Below are 14,805 nucleotides of genomic sequence, written 5' to 3'. Positions count from 1 at the left end.
ATAACTGCTCTGCATTGACCGTAATGGAACCCTTGCCTGTTGCTATATTAGGTTCTAGTCCTGCAAGCACTTATGCACACAAGTTACTTGAATGAGTCCCCTTACAGTTACAATATGTGTAAGTGTGCACAGGTTCAGGTCCTTGGTGAATAAAATGGGCCAAGGAGGAGAAATTCTGTTGCGATACAAGCAGATTTATCCCACTCGCAGCCCTTTCTGTGCCTGTTCTTGGCAACTCTTGAGTTCTGCTATTACCCACATATAGTTGGAGATCATAGCTGTCGCAATGTATCCTTAGTTGTCAGTTAACCTTGAAGGAATGCTGAAGCTGGGCTGCATTATGGCTTTGTATAAACGAATTGGTTCGCCTGCTTGTGTAACTTGGTAGACCAAAAAAAAAAAAAAAGGTGTGTATGAAAGGAAAGAAGGAAGAATGAATATGCTGGCTTTGTTTTAATATTCTTAATCTCTGTTTTTTGTGTTGATAGGAGTTGATGCCGTATCAGCATCATTGTATGAATTAGATCAGCTGCCTTTTGTGACACTAATGGGGCATTTGGCTCCAGTGGTAGAGAAGCCACTTAGCAAGTGGGATGAACATGGTCCAATAACTGCATCCTCCAGTATAAACATTTTGGAGATGCCTTTAATTTGGAAGAGAATTGGCAAAGGGGGAGGGCACAACACACAGACCTTTAATACAGGAGGAGAAGTGTTAAAAAAAAAAAAAAGGTGGGATGGTATTGGGGGAAGAATTTACTAACATACACAAAAGGACAAGACTACGAATAATGACCTCGACCTCCATCTTGAACATTCAAGGTATGGTGATAGAGTGAAGAAAATTCTCCATTGCGGTTTGGCAGTGGCTTCCAGGCGAAGCTGTGAGGCATAAAAGCTAGATGGCTTCAAGAGAGAATTGTATTTCGTACTGAAAGAAATAGATAGAGCAACCTGTCCTTTTGCTTGGGAAAGGACTAGATGATTTCATCGGCCCTAAAATGCACCTGTGATGAATGGAGATCTCCACAGATAGAGCATTTTCTCAGTGCTGAGCCAATTTTATTTTAAACATATAATGAAAGGAGGTATGAATGATTGCAGGACCATTAAACGTTAAATGTGTTGCACAGGGCTTTAGGAGCTCAACTTCTTTTAAAGTCAGTGGGAGAATTGTGCAGCTAAAACCCTTGATTCTGGGCTTCAGAAAGCTTATTCCATAACATTACTTTATTGGATTAGCCAGGTGAAATTCTTAGAGCCCTTTATCTCGCACATGGCCTTCTTGAAAGTGAAAACCTTTTTTCCCAGCACCCAGGGTCGGCTGTCAGCCAACTCTTTATGGAGAACTTCTGACCTTCAGTTGCAGTGACCTCTTTACCAGGACAGACCAAACTTATTGGAAGAACAAGTAGTTATGACTTCCCAGTAAGCCACAGAGGATATTTTTGGGACTGAGATTTATGCTCCTCTAATGTGTTTTATCAAAGGCTCAGACCAAACCTTGTTTAAAGATCATCTGAAGATTTTTCTATATCCACTAGATACCAAAGGCAAAGGCAGAGAGCTAGTTGCTTAATTTAAAATATTACATTCCCACAGGGGTTTAGGATTTATAAAATGCATTTATTCACTTGGAGTGAGCAGCTGGAGTTTTTTAGCTGTCGCGAGCCTGCCTGTCAGACTGCCTTAACAGTGAACTGGCACTGGGCTGGCAAAAACATCGCTTATCCACTAATCTTGGTACAAAGCACAATGTGTTCATGATGTGCAGTTTTACCAGAAATTAAATGCTCTCTAATGTTTTAGGGCTCTGGCAGCTAAGAAGACCTGTTAAAGGACCGTAGGTTGTAAGCTGGCTGAAAGCAGCAAGGGGGTTGGTTGGATAGATCTCTGTGCATAGCAGTGTGCCAAGTATACTCAGGGCTGGTAGTGGTGAGGGTAAAAACAGATCCTTACTGTTATGGCTTCTGATTTTTCTAGGCTAATAGAGAAGCTCCAGCATGAATATATTTATCCACGATCAGTGTGCGGTAAAACACATTTCTGAAGTGTGATAGAACAGGGAAGAAGTCGAAAGAGCTTGCTAGCATTTCAGAAGCTTTTGAGGGGAACTGAATGTGGTTTTTGCCTTTTGAAACTCTTGTTTAAGTTAGGTGATACTTTTTTCCCCTTGGGAGGCCTTGTTTCTGTAACTACAAAAACAAACAAGCGTGAAGTCTGATACATCTGGTGCTGAGAACAAGCTGCAAACAGCTCTTTCAAAAGATTGCTGTTCTGCTTATTTCATATTCTAAAGCAGAGATTAGCAGCCTTTTCCCAAGTGACCACCTTTTTCCGCCTGCAACACCAAAACCATCTATTTCCCCCCCACGTGACCGTATATTCCAGAATCCTTTGCACTGTTTCAGGTCCAAACCCCTTTCCAAATGTTAGAGAGACAAGGTGCAGGGCCGTCCCTACCCATACGCAAAGTATGCAGCTGCGTAGGGCACCAGGAAATTTGGGGCACCACATTTCCTGGTGCCCTGCGCAGTTGTGTGCTGCTCCAGCCCCTGCCCCGCCCCCGCTCCCCTGAGGACTGCAGCAGGGCTGGGCCTGCACTCACCGGCGGTGGGAAGTGTAGCGACCCGGCCCCAGCTGCACCACCAGTTCCCCCCTGCCTCTCAAGCCAGCCCCCCGCCAAAAGAGGCCTGGGCACCCCCCCTTGGGGGGGCTGCGTAGGGCCCCAGAATAGCTGAGGACAGCCCTGACACGGTGAGTGAGGTAATATATTTTATTGGACCAACTTCTGTTGGTGAGAGAGCAAGCTTTTGAGCTTACACAGAGCTCTTCCTCAGGTCTGTGAAAATGTAAACTCGTGGTTTTTAGGGTGTTCTGTCGTATCTGGTGTGACAAAGTTCCTGCTCTACCTTGGTGGGTCTTGCGCTTATTGGCGGATTTGTTCACCTTGGAGCTTCACGGCAGCCCTCAGCTTGGCCGTTTTTCTGAACCCACAGTCCAGGTCGACTCCTCCTGTGTCTGACCGGGAGTTGGGAGGATTTGGGGGGAACCCGGGCCCGCCCTCTACTCCGGGTTCCAGCCCAGGGCCCTGTGGACTGCAGCTGTCTGGAGTGCCTCCTGGAACAGCTGTGCGACAGCAACAACTCCCTGGGCTACTTCCCCATGGCCTCCTCCCAACACCTTCTTTATTCTCACCATAGGACCTTCCTCCTGGTGTCCGATAATGCTTGTACTCCTCAGTCCTCCAACAGTCTGCGTTCTCACTCTCAGCTCCTAGCGCCTCTTGCTCCCAGGAGCAGATGTGTGGGAGGGCCCGTGACTTCTACACAAGCCTTTTCTCCTCGGATCCGACCGATCCTGGCGCTTGCAGGGTGCTCTGGGAGGAACTCCCCACAGTCAGCGTGGGCGACTGAGACCGGCTAGAGCTGCCTCTCACCCTGGCCGAGTTGTCGGAAGCCCTCCGTCGCATGCCCACCAATAAATCTCCGGGCATGGACGGGCTGACCGTGGAGTTTTACCGTGCGTTCTGGGACATCCTCGGCCCAGACCTAGTCACTGTCTGGGCTGAGTCCTTGCAGAGCGGGGTCCTCCCTCTGTCGTGCAGGCGAGCGGTGCTCACCTGGTTGCCGAAGAAGGGGGACCTCCGCGATTTACGAAACTGGCGTCCCGTCTCACTCCTTAGCACGGATTACAAAATCGTAGCAAAAGCAATCTCGCTGCGGCTAGGGTCCGTGATGGCGGACGTGATCCACCCAGACCAGACCTATGCTGTCCCGGGTCGCAGCATTTTTGACAACCTATTTCTAGTCCGAGACCTTTTGGAAGTCGGGCATAGAGATGGTCTGTCGTTCGCCCTCCTGATTCTTGATCAGGAAAAGGCGTTCGATAGAGTAGACCATGGGTACCTCCTGAGCACTCTGCAGGCGTTTGGATTCGGACCTCAGTTTGTGAGTTTTCTCCGGGTGTTGTATGCCTCCGCGGAGTGTTTGGTTAGGCTCAACTGGACCCTGACTGAACCGGTCAGCTTCGGGCGAGGAGTGCGGCAAGGGTGCCCCCTCTCGGGCCAGTTGTATGCTCTGGCGATCAAGCCTTTCCTCTGTCTCCTCCGCAGGAGGATGACCGGGTTGGTGCTGCGGGAGCCGGAGCTGCGGCTGGTCCTGTCGGCGTACGCCGATGACGTACTCCTCGTGGTCCAGGACCCGGGCGACTTGGCGCGAGTGGAGGCATGCCAAGCCATCTATTCGGCAGCCTCCTCCGCCCGAGTCAACTGGGTCAAGAGCTCTGGCTTGGCGGTGGGTGACTGGCGGCAGGTGAGCTCCCTCCCACCCGCACTTCAGACCATCCGGTGGAGTGCGGGTCCACTGCTCTATCTCGGCGTTTACCTTTCCGCCACGCATCCTTCCCCACCGGAGAACTGGCAAAATTTAGAGGGCGGGGTGATAGAGCGGATTCGGAAATGGACGAGGCTACTCCGATGTCTCTCCCTCCGATGGAGAGCACTGGTGCTTAACCAACTAGTCCTGTCCACGCTCTGGTACTGGCTCAACACCCTGGCCCCAGCCCCGGGTTTCCTGACCCACCTCCAGAGATTGATTCTAGAGTTCTTTTGGTCAGGAATGCACTGGGCCCCTGTTGGAGTTCTTCACTTACCCCTGAAGGAAGGAGGGCAGGGCCTGAAGTGTCTGTACACTCAGGTCCGCGTTTTCCGCCTCCAGGCCCTGCAGAGGCTCCTTTATAGTACAGGTAGTTCGACGTGGAGCATATTGGCGCACGCCTTCCTGCGCCGCTTCCAAGGGCTCCGATACGACCGGCAGCTCTTTTGTCTTTGTCCGAGAGGTTTTCCGCGAGACCTCTCCGGGCTGCCGGTCTTCTACCAGGATCTCCTCCGGACCTGGAAACTGTTTCTAACGACCAGGTCCGTGGCGGCCACCGTGGGAGCAGATCTCCTCACGGAGCCCCTGCTACTCAATCCCCAACTCCGTGTGCAGGTGGCGGAATCTCGCTCGGTGCGCCAGAAGTTGGTCCTCGCGGAAGTCTCGAGGGTCGGACACCTCCTGCACTACGACCGGAGAGACTGGCTGGATCCCCTGACGCTCGCTCGGCGCATGGGGCTCTCCAGCCCTCGTACCCCCTGGCGTGTACTTCAGGAGGTGAGGCCGCCTTGACCCCTGCTGCTCGGGCGTATGTCAACCAAGCCTTGCGCGAGGGCGCACCCCGCCCATCCTCCACCCCAGGCCCGCCGGTCCTTTCCATTGGGCCCCTACCCTGCCGATCCCAACAAACCCCTCACCCTTTCACTGCAAGCCGGCTGCATGAACTACAGCCGGTCAGTTTTCAAATCGCACCACGGAAATATTTATACACACTCACGCTTCACACCTTTCACGCCCACACCCTGGTGTCCCGCTCTGATACAAAGTGGCGGGACCTCCTGCCACCTTTGGAGGGTGAGCAACCTCGATGGGCCAGCCTATATTCCACCTTGGTCCCGAGGCCCATCGGGGACATCAGTTGGCGGCTCCTTCACGGAGCTGTGAGCACAGGCGTGTTTCTGACACGGTTTACCCCCATCCTGGATACTTGCCCTTTTTGTAATGTGAGGCAAACCCTGGCGCACGTATATCTAGACTGTGCCAGATTGCAGCCCCTTTTCCGGCTCCTCACAAATATTCTATTGTGCTTTTGGCTTCATTTCTCCCCTCACCTTTTTATCTATACACTCCCCATCTGTGGCTCCACAAAATCGCGAGATCTCCTGGTTAACCTCCTCCTAGCCTTGGCTAAAACAGCCATCTATAAAACCAGAGAGGGGAGGTTGGCCCATGAAGCGTCCGGCGATTGTAGGGCCTTTTTCCGATCCTCAGTACATTCGCGTATCCGGGCGGAGTTCCTCTGGGTGGCATCCACCGACTCCCTTGACGCCTTCAAGGAGCGGTGGGCGCTGTCCGGGGTTCTCTGCTCGGTGACCCCGTCCGGTTCCCTCTGTCTGACCCTTTGATTGAGGGGAAGAGCGAGAGACGCCAGCCCCAGCCTTTGCCGCTGTGGATACCATCATTACTGTCATCTAGGAGGGGTCCTATAATACGTGGGTGTCTACCCCCTCACCCCCAAACCGCCTACCCCGCAGCCGTGCCCATCTTGCCGGGCATTCTCAGGAGAGGGATAATCGGTGACATTGGGCGTGGCACTAGGTAACTTGAGGGGGTGGAAGACCACGAGTGTCGAGGAAGCCCCCTCGCTCTAGGCCACCAGGTAACTCAGGAGGGTGGAAGACCATGAGTGTCGAGGAAGTCCCCCTGCTCTGGGCCCAGGCTAGCCTAAATACTTCTCCCTCCTGAAAGCTGCTGTGTTATATCTTCTGTTTGCGTTGTTTTGTTGCATAGTTTGTTTTGTTTTCTTTGGTAATTCTTTGCAAGTGTAACACAATAAAATTCTTTTCTGTTTCAAAAAAAAAAACCAAAACCTTCCCTGTTACCTTACCCAGGGAAAAGGGACCTACTTAGCCTGGGGCTAATATATCTGCCTTCTGTTACTCTCCTATAGCCATCTAGCCCAACCCTGTCACACTGGTCAAAGCTGACATTCAGTAGATTGGTTAATTTGATTTAAAAACTATTGAAGTGTAACTGAAAATTTCATCTTCCCCAGTGCTGTATGCTAAAGGAATCTAATGCAGTTGCTTATAATTGAAAGGTTTTCTTCCCAGGCAGAAGAGCTGGAAACCCTTTTTTCATTTAAAAAACAAAACAAATTTAGAATATAAAAGGCTTTGACCTTCAGTTAAACAACAAAACTCACACCCTAAAAAGGGCTTCTAATGTGGTATACTAAATGGATGTTCATAGGTAAGTGGTATGATATTGAAAGTAGTCCTAACACTTCAATTATGAGCTTCTGACAAACACCTCTAATCTTAAAAACAACCTAAAGATCAAAAAAACCCAGATAGCTGAGTTGATTCAGGGATAACCATAAAAAAATGAGGAGTATTCATTTTAAAAATATGGAAATTTCCAGTTACTTGAAACTAGGTTTTTTAAAACGATTGTTTCCTATAATTTATCTTCTTAAAACCAACCATCTCTCTTCAACAAACATTTAACACAAGTCATTGGTGCCAAAATATAATAGTACAGGCTGATGAACATTAGGCTTTATAATCCCTGTTGTCTGGTAACTGCAGGTCATAGGAATATGCAGCGATCGTGGCTGTATTTATATTGGTTGCTGTGCCACCCAATTTTTCTTCCTGGTCCAGCCGCACGGGCAAATGGTTGCTGATACCACATTGGCTGCGGGTTTTTGGAAGACTGATGTGTAGTGTGTTTCAGCCATGAAAACCAGATGGTTCAACACTGAGAACCTGGATTTGAACACTCCCCAGTCTAAAGACAATTTTGACTGGGAATACAATATGGTCACTTGAGCCCCGTTCTTTTAAAAAGATTAATTTGTAAAACCAGCAGCTTTTTGAAATTTCTAAGTAAATGTCCAACCCTCAAAAGTCAGATAAAGGTATCACAGGACAGATTTATTGTATTAACTTGTATTTTCATTGGTTGGAAGTATTATAACTTAATATCTTGGTAGGATACTTGCTCATGGAGCTAGAATTTAGGTCATTATAAAACCAGTTATTTCATAGCTCTCATCCAGACTTTTAAATACTACTACTTCAAACACAGCTGTTGATAAGAGGATCCCTAGGTTTGAACGACTGACCCAGGACTGGAGACTGAACCAAATCAGCATATCCACTGAACATTGGTCTACACAGTATAAAGTACTGCACTTAACAACTGTTTGGCTACCTCCATTCTTCCCTCTCCCCTATGCGTCAGACCTGGGACCTGCAGTGCCTTCTCTACCCCTGTCAGAACAGAGTAGAAGAGAATATGTAGAACTGGGTTACAGCTCTCTTCCCTGGAAATCTGTGCATCGTGCTGTGTAATAACGTAACCGCTCCGAAATGCTCTTCTGCTTGGTAAATACTGCAGTGACTAAAAAATTGGTATTGACTTAGATTCTGCACTCACAAAATGTTGTTCCCCATTGCATTCTTGTGAAATGCAACACCAAGTTGGCTATGGAGAGCAGAGATATTAGGAGTTTTTGTCTTGCTGCCTCCTGTTTCTTCCTGATGGATTAAAGCTGTTTCACACAGTATTTCTCCATCTGTCATCCAGATGCTTATTATGCAGAACTCTGATCTCCTGCATTTTGGATTTATTGGATGTGAACAGCATGGTAATGCTTTACAGAGGACATGTGTGATATGAACTAGCAGTGACCCAGGCAAGGAAATATGTATGTGCTGCCAAACAAAAGGGTGGGAAATCAAAACCCCGGAGTGTTTTTGTCCTTAAAATCCTGGTCTTAGCTATTTTTAAGTACTGTCACACTTAAGAGTTCGTTGATGCCTAATTGCAGTGTCTGTTTTCTAGGCACAACTGGAAGCTCAGAAAGCGACCCAGGATTTCCAGAGAGCTACTGAGGTGCTGCGTGCTGCCAAGGAGACCATTTCACTCGCTGAACAGAGGCTGCTGGAGGATGACAAGCGTCAGTTTGACTCTGCCTGGCAAGAGATGCTCAATCATGCCACCCAAAGGGTGAGATCAATAAGGAGCTGCTTGCTTCAAGTCTCTTGCTCAGTTTGAGTTAGCTTTGTTGCATGCCACAAGGCCTAAATTCTTTTTGCTTTGCGTGAGGGATGATGCAGAAGGGCGGTAATTCCACAGGCAAATGAATAGAAATAGATTGTGAATCAGGTACTTGGGGCACTATTAAAGATGAAATAGGACAGGGCTTCCTGTGAGACGGTGAAGAAGGCAGATTGTCCATTTCCGGGAAGGGTTAAGGGGAGCCACTTTGGATAAGCTAAGAGCTGCTCCACCGTGATTGGAGTGCATGGAGAGGATGAACACAGTGGAGTCTGCATAGGTTATTCTTTTTACCATGCCTGTCACTATGGTATGTGAGCCCCTGGGCCAGCCGCTCCCTTACCCGATTGTATGGTGAGGAAGAGGAATAGGAATGCGAATGCTGAGTCAGACATGCAGGTGAATTTGAGTGGGAGGGAACCAGAATGGGGAGCCTCTGCAAAGGAAGGGGGGGAAGAAGCAACTCCAGCAGGTCTCAAGATCCAGAGGCCTCTTAAGGTATGTCTGCACTGCAAATAAAGACCCAAGGCTGGCCCATGCCAACTGACTGGGCTGCAGAGACAGCAGGAGAGTCAGTGCCCGCGGAAGGCCCCTTCCACTGAGGCATCCATGGGGAAATGGAGAATAAAATAAGACTAGTATTTTGAGGACCAAGGCTGCTGTTTTAAGTGCCGTGAGCCCCCCAAATGTAAAGGGTGCAGGGTAGAACTGCACTGAGACATCAAAAGCCTGCATGTGGGAGTAGGGTCCTGGATTCCATTCAATAGACCTGAGTTCTCTCCCTGGCTCTGCTGCTGGCCAGCTGAGTGACCTGGCCATGTCAATTCACTTCTCCAGGCCTCTGCTTCCTCCATCTGTAAAATAGGGATCATGACACTGACCTCCTTTGTAAAGTGCTTTGAAATCTAGAGACGGCAACTGTTGCATAAAAGCTAGGTGGTGGCAGTAACATTAAACACTTGTGTTAGAGAAATTCTTACTAACTTTTTTTATGGTTTCTTCCCACTTTCTTTCCTAAAACAATGCAAAAATGGCTTTGGCCTTTTTTTTTTTTTTTGTTAAAGAACATAGAAGAACCAAACCAAACTTAAAACCTCTCTTTCCAAGCCTCTCCAGATGTTCCAGGAAAACTTAACCCACTATTCCAAGCTGGCTGAAGCAATAGTGTAACATTATCTTAGTGCTGAAATCCTAATCCCTTTGTGGAAACTGTATTTGATTATAAGACAACATAGTCTTCATGTATAAATTGTATACAACAGCGCTGCCAGATGGTGCATGGTACCAAAAGGGCAGCAGGTGTGCTGTGTGAAATGGGAAACCTAGTATATGAAAACTGAACACGGCTGATGTCGTTGTCACCACTGTCGTGTGTTTAAGGTTTCTATACTTCAAAATTGCATGACGAGACTAGCTCCACCCCTTCATTGTGATTACCCAAAGCGATCAGCTGTAGCCCTTATTTGAAGTGAGAAAAGTCTACTAACACACTAACATTTTTCTTCCTTGAATTATGAGGATGAAAACTCTGCAGGTTTGCTATACAACATTTCACTGCTAATCTGCCACTTAAAGTCCAGTTAAGCTTGGTAGTGACCAGTTACTAGTGTGAGCTGTGCAGCTTACCTCCCAGACAGAGAGTGCTACAATGGGCACCCTTGCTGGTTGTTTCCCTGTGGAATACCAAGCAATGAATGAATATTCAGACTGAACTACTGTCTTAGCTCTGCAGGGGGTCACTCTAAGTCAGGGTTGAGGTGCTCTGGTGAGTCAGTACGGGGAAAAGTCGGCTGCTGCCTTTGCTGTGGAAAACCAGAAAACTTCCATCTCCAGGGTGGGCAGTCTGACGCCTTCCACAAGCACAACTTTCTGGATGGGGGAGAAGTGTGTCTTGTTCGTCAAAAGAATGCGAAGGGAAAGCTCCAAAAAGAGATGGGACATGAGCATTTTTGTTTAGAAGCTCCGTGAGGGAGAGTGATGCATGTTTTGTTTTCCAGAGAAGGACCTTCAGTTAATGCTGACAAAGTCTAGAGAGATGATGACTAATACTAAATTAGAAAGGATGCTTAGGGTTGTTGTGGGCCGGGTGGGGGAAGACGCACCATTATTTACATTGAGAATCTTTTTGAAATCTCTCTCCTAAATCTCTATGAAAAATTTTCTCTAAACCCTTAATGCTGCCTCAGAGAGAATCTAGGGATGAAAATAAAATTGAGCAATGGAAGCCCAGAGACTTAGTGCGTGAGATGGTGGCTGTTCTGTAGCTGAGCCCAGCATTCTTCAGTAAAACAATCTTGGGAGCAATGCCATTCTGTCGTAATGCCTCATTGCATGACTTTTTGCATGATATCTGGACCTGTCAGGATGACTTACTTATAATGAAACCTCTCCAATGACTAGAGTAGAATAGGAAATAGACCCTAGTGTGTTGGCTGTGATGTTAAAACATCTAGTGACAAAACATCCTATAGGAACATATACATTAATGGAGAACTTTCTCATTGGAAAGAATCCCATCTTACTCATCCCTTCTGGCTGTTGACCGAACAGTCTGGGTAAAGTTCATTCTCTAATAGTTTCTAAAAGAAACTAAATATCAGTATCTTAGAAGTGGTGGTGTAATCAATGCTGATTCATGGAATATACACCTTACTATTTCCACTCGTAGTCTGCATCATGTTGACACCAGAATTGCAACTGCTTCTGCAATAGGATTTTAGTCACATGACTTCCACTGATTTTTTTATAGGGTGTTTCATGGCTCTTCAAACCATATCAGTTAGTTTGTGTTTAGGGGCTAGTGCTGCAGGGAGTCTCCCCTTCAGCAGTGGAACTGGTTCTACTGTGCAAGGGGAAGGCAGGATTTGAATGGTGTGTGCTGAGGTGGGCACCCCCTACATGTCACAGAGCCCTACAGGAGGTCTTCCAATGCATCTCTGCACAGGGTCATGTAAGGGCTTGTACACATAAGAGGCATGGAGGGCTACTTCGATCATTGGGCTCAATGGTCACTGTCATTTGGATGTGGGATGATTCCTCCTTCTTCCCTGGTACCAGACCCAGCTAGGTGATGCCATGAGGAGTTTGGGAACGTATGAATTTTTGTGGCTGGGGAGAGGGGGAACAAACTACAAAGTTTATGAATCTGGGGTTGGAGTAGGAAGCCAACAACAAAAATAGGCTTCAAATGAACTAGTTCACCTGTGATGGCTGCTTCATATGCAGAACTCCTCTGATGGAAAATTACAGCACTTCAATTGCACTGCGCACTCTTTGTTAGTAAATGACAAATGTGGGATACAAAGTAGACTTCCACAGTTATTGGCGCAGCAACGGATCACATGCAGAATAGCACCTATCTATAAATGTCAAAGAGGGCTACAAACTCGTTTGTTTGAAATCGCCTGGCAAGGGTAAAGTAAGGACTCATAGATATTAAGGTCAGAAGGGACCATTATGATCATCTAGTCTGACCGCCTGCACAATGCAGGTCATACTCTTTCTTCATATACAGGGAGGGGAGGTATTTTTGGACTGGCTAAAATTTGTCTGACGTGGTACAAAACTGAGCCCAAAAATAACTAGGTAACTGAAGGGCGATAGAAGCAAAGATTATGAAGCAAACAGATAGATGAAAGAACTGGTGTAGGATAAGTGGCTCTGTTATACACAGATGCTGTGGAAATGCTGCAAGATTACCCCAGCTGCTTTTGGGTTGATGGGTGTGGACAGAGTCTGAGGCTTCAGAATATCAAACTGGGCTTGTAATTTGCAGATTCTCTCTGGGAAGAAATGGTGATGGGTCTGGGCAGTTGTGACTGCCCCCGATTTGTTCAGGGATTGAAAAGCTGCTAATGTCCATATTTTTAATAGGTCAGTCTATAACAGGGTATACACAAGACCTTTAGAACCAACAATATAGAAAATTAAACTAATAAAACCTGGAGGACCACTGAAACGATATTGCCTATCCTAAAGGGATGGAAGAATAAAATATGGCAGGTATTTTTATTCAGGGGAGCAACTAGGACTGGTATGAACAGCTACAGGGAGGGCTGAAGAGGGCTGTGCCTTGAACTTTGACTCCTATTTTCATAGGTGCCTAAAGGAATTAGGCACCTAAATTCCATTGAATTTAAATAGAGGCTGCCTCACTTTGTCTGTATAATCCCCTATACCTTCATGCTTTAGAACTCCATCAAACATACACATATGGTGTCCGGGACACTCGTATGCAGCATGATCAAGTGACTAGGAAGCAGGGAGTCAAATTTAGGGTCCCATTCCTGGCCCCAATCTGCTGTGTGACTTTGGGTGAGTCATTTAATCTCTCCGTGCCTCCATTTCCCCACCTGTAAAATGGGGATAATGACACTCTTTCCTCTGAAAAGTGCTGAAATGTGCTTCATCTTAATGGTGACGTAGCTATTCTCAGTTAATGAGGTAGACCCAATGTTTTGGCCTCTGTTTAGGGAGGTTCCTGGGAAGAGGACGGGTGTGAGTTTGTCTCCTTCTATAGCAGAGCTTAAGAAACCAACTTCACTATTTTCCAGTTTTAGACACACAGGTGTGTACAAAGAGGCTTCCATAGGGGCTGAAAGATAAATGGTTTTAGAGGGATTAAGGGGGAATAATGGCATTAATGCTTTGGCAGAAGATCAGTGTGATGCACAAATATATATGCGTAAGGGTGATATCTGGAGTCTGAGATTAGTTGCATTAAAAAGGAATGTCCTACACACATTTCCTTCATGTATGCAATTTATCTTTCAAAAAACAAATGACATGCAACATGGCTTTGGTTTATCCCCTAATTCCTTTTCATCTCACCCTTCAGTTGCTCAGAAATATATGGGGCATTCAGAAAAAATGTTTTAGTCATCTTGCATTGCCTCTCTTACCACCTTGTTTCTAACATTTCCCTCCAACCAATACACTCACTGATTGCTTTTGAAGAAAGAGAATAAACGTGGCACCTGACTATGGACACCAAGAGTTGTCATAGAAATTACAGATTCATTGGAGTTCCCTGCTTTTTCTCTTTTGACTGCATCATTTGTTTCTCTCTTGAGGTTCTGATGAGGGTACATTCTTCACTTAGGCTTGTCCTGATTACTTGGGAGAAAACAAAGCAATTCGTACAAACCTGCTCTCCAAGAACATATATTTTATATTATGTCCCCTTCGATAGAATACCTGGCTGATGGTCTTGGATTTTGTCTTTTATCTAGCAGCTTACTGGTTGCTGTCCATGCTGTGATGAATTCTACCTGACATTGTTGATGATCTAGTAACTAACTACATTAATGGGATAGTCTAGACCTCACCAAGGAACAAGCAGGTGGGCTAGCCAATATAAAGCTGATCTTTTTGTGCCAAGCTGCTCTATGAATACGTTTTTAACTTTTAATAGCATCAAATTCTTTCATAAAAGACCAAAAGAGAGGCTATAACACAATAATGAGAGGCTGTGATCACCTCCAGAAAGCTCTCATCTGACCAGCATTCTTAACCATGCCCTATGTGAACCCTCTCGAGCAGCATTCTTAATGCCTGGGCATAGAGGTGGAGGTGTGGGGAGACTGGTAATAGACTCTTAAATAACTGGGTTGCAGGCTGGTTAGTGGTCGATGTGAAAAGAGTTGGCTGTCTCATTTCTACATCAAATGCCTAAGCGAATGTTAGTTGGCTGTTCTGGAGATGTCACGGATTTAGCTATCCTATTGCTCGTAGAGTTGTTCCTTAGCTGGGCTATGGGGGGAAGATTTCGGAGCCACGGTCCTGTACCTGTTTTTTGGGGGGAGAGAGAGGACTTACGTTTTCCGGGCTGTCAGTCTGGCACATTGTCTTTGTTTATTTAGTTGTGCAATGTGGGAATTAGGGAAGTAAGGAAGGTTGGGTTTTTTTGATATCCGAAATTATAATATTAAATAAATAATATTAAAGGATTAAATAAACAACCGCTCTCACAATTGGCCTCTTTTACAAAGTGTTTAAAAAAAAAAAGGTCTCCAGTAAGACAGGTTTCACCATTTTGGTTGTTCATAATTTAGTCTATCTGCTCACCTCACAAAAGGCTTTTGTATTTTGAAGAGGCCTAGGCGATCTAGTATGTTGGTGTTTGCAGCATTCATCATGCCAT

At 46.5% G+C, this 14,805-nt stretch overlaps 1 protein-coding gene across 1 annotated transcript in view; it reads left to right on the top strand.

Annotated features, from left to right (window-relative positions):
- Positions 1–14,805, top strand: part of SH3BP5 (SH3 domain binding protein 5) — a 66,242-nt gene that overhangs the window by 32,743 nt on the left and 18,694 nt on the right. The window contains exon 4 of the mRNA XM_073333291.1: positions 8,448–8,612. Within this exon, the coding sequence (XP_073189392.1) occupies positions 8,448–8,612 (165 nt within the window). The remainder of the gene's footprint in view (positions 1–8,447; positions 8,613–14,805) is intronic.

Source organism: Lepidochelys kempii, chromosome 2 (genome assembly GCF_965140265.1).
Source record: "Lepidochelys kempii isolate rLepKem1 chromosome 2, rLepKem1.hap2, whole genome shotgun sequence".
NCBI lineage: Eukaryota > Metazoa > Chordata > Testudines > Cheloniidae > Lepidochelys > Lepidochelys kempii.
The sequence above is the reverse complement of the archived record's forward strand: the minus strand, read 5'-3'. Positions and strand labels throughout refer to the sequence as shown.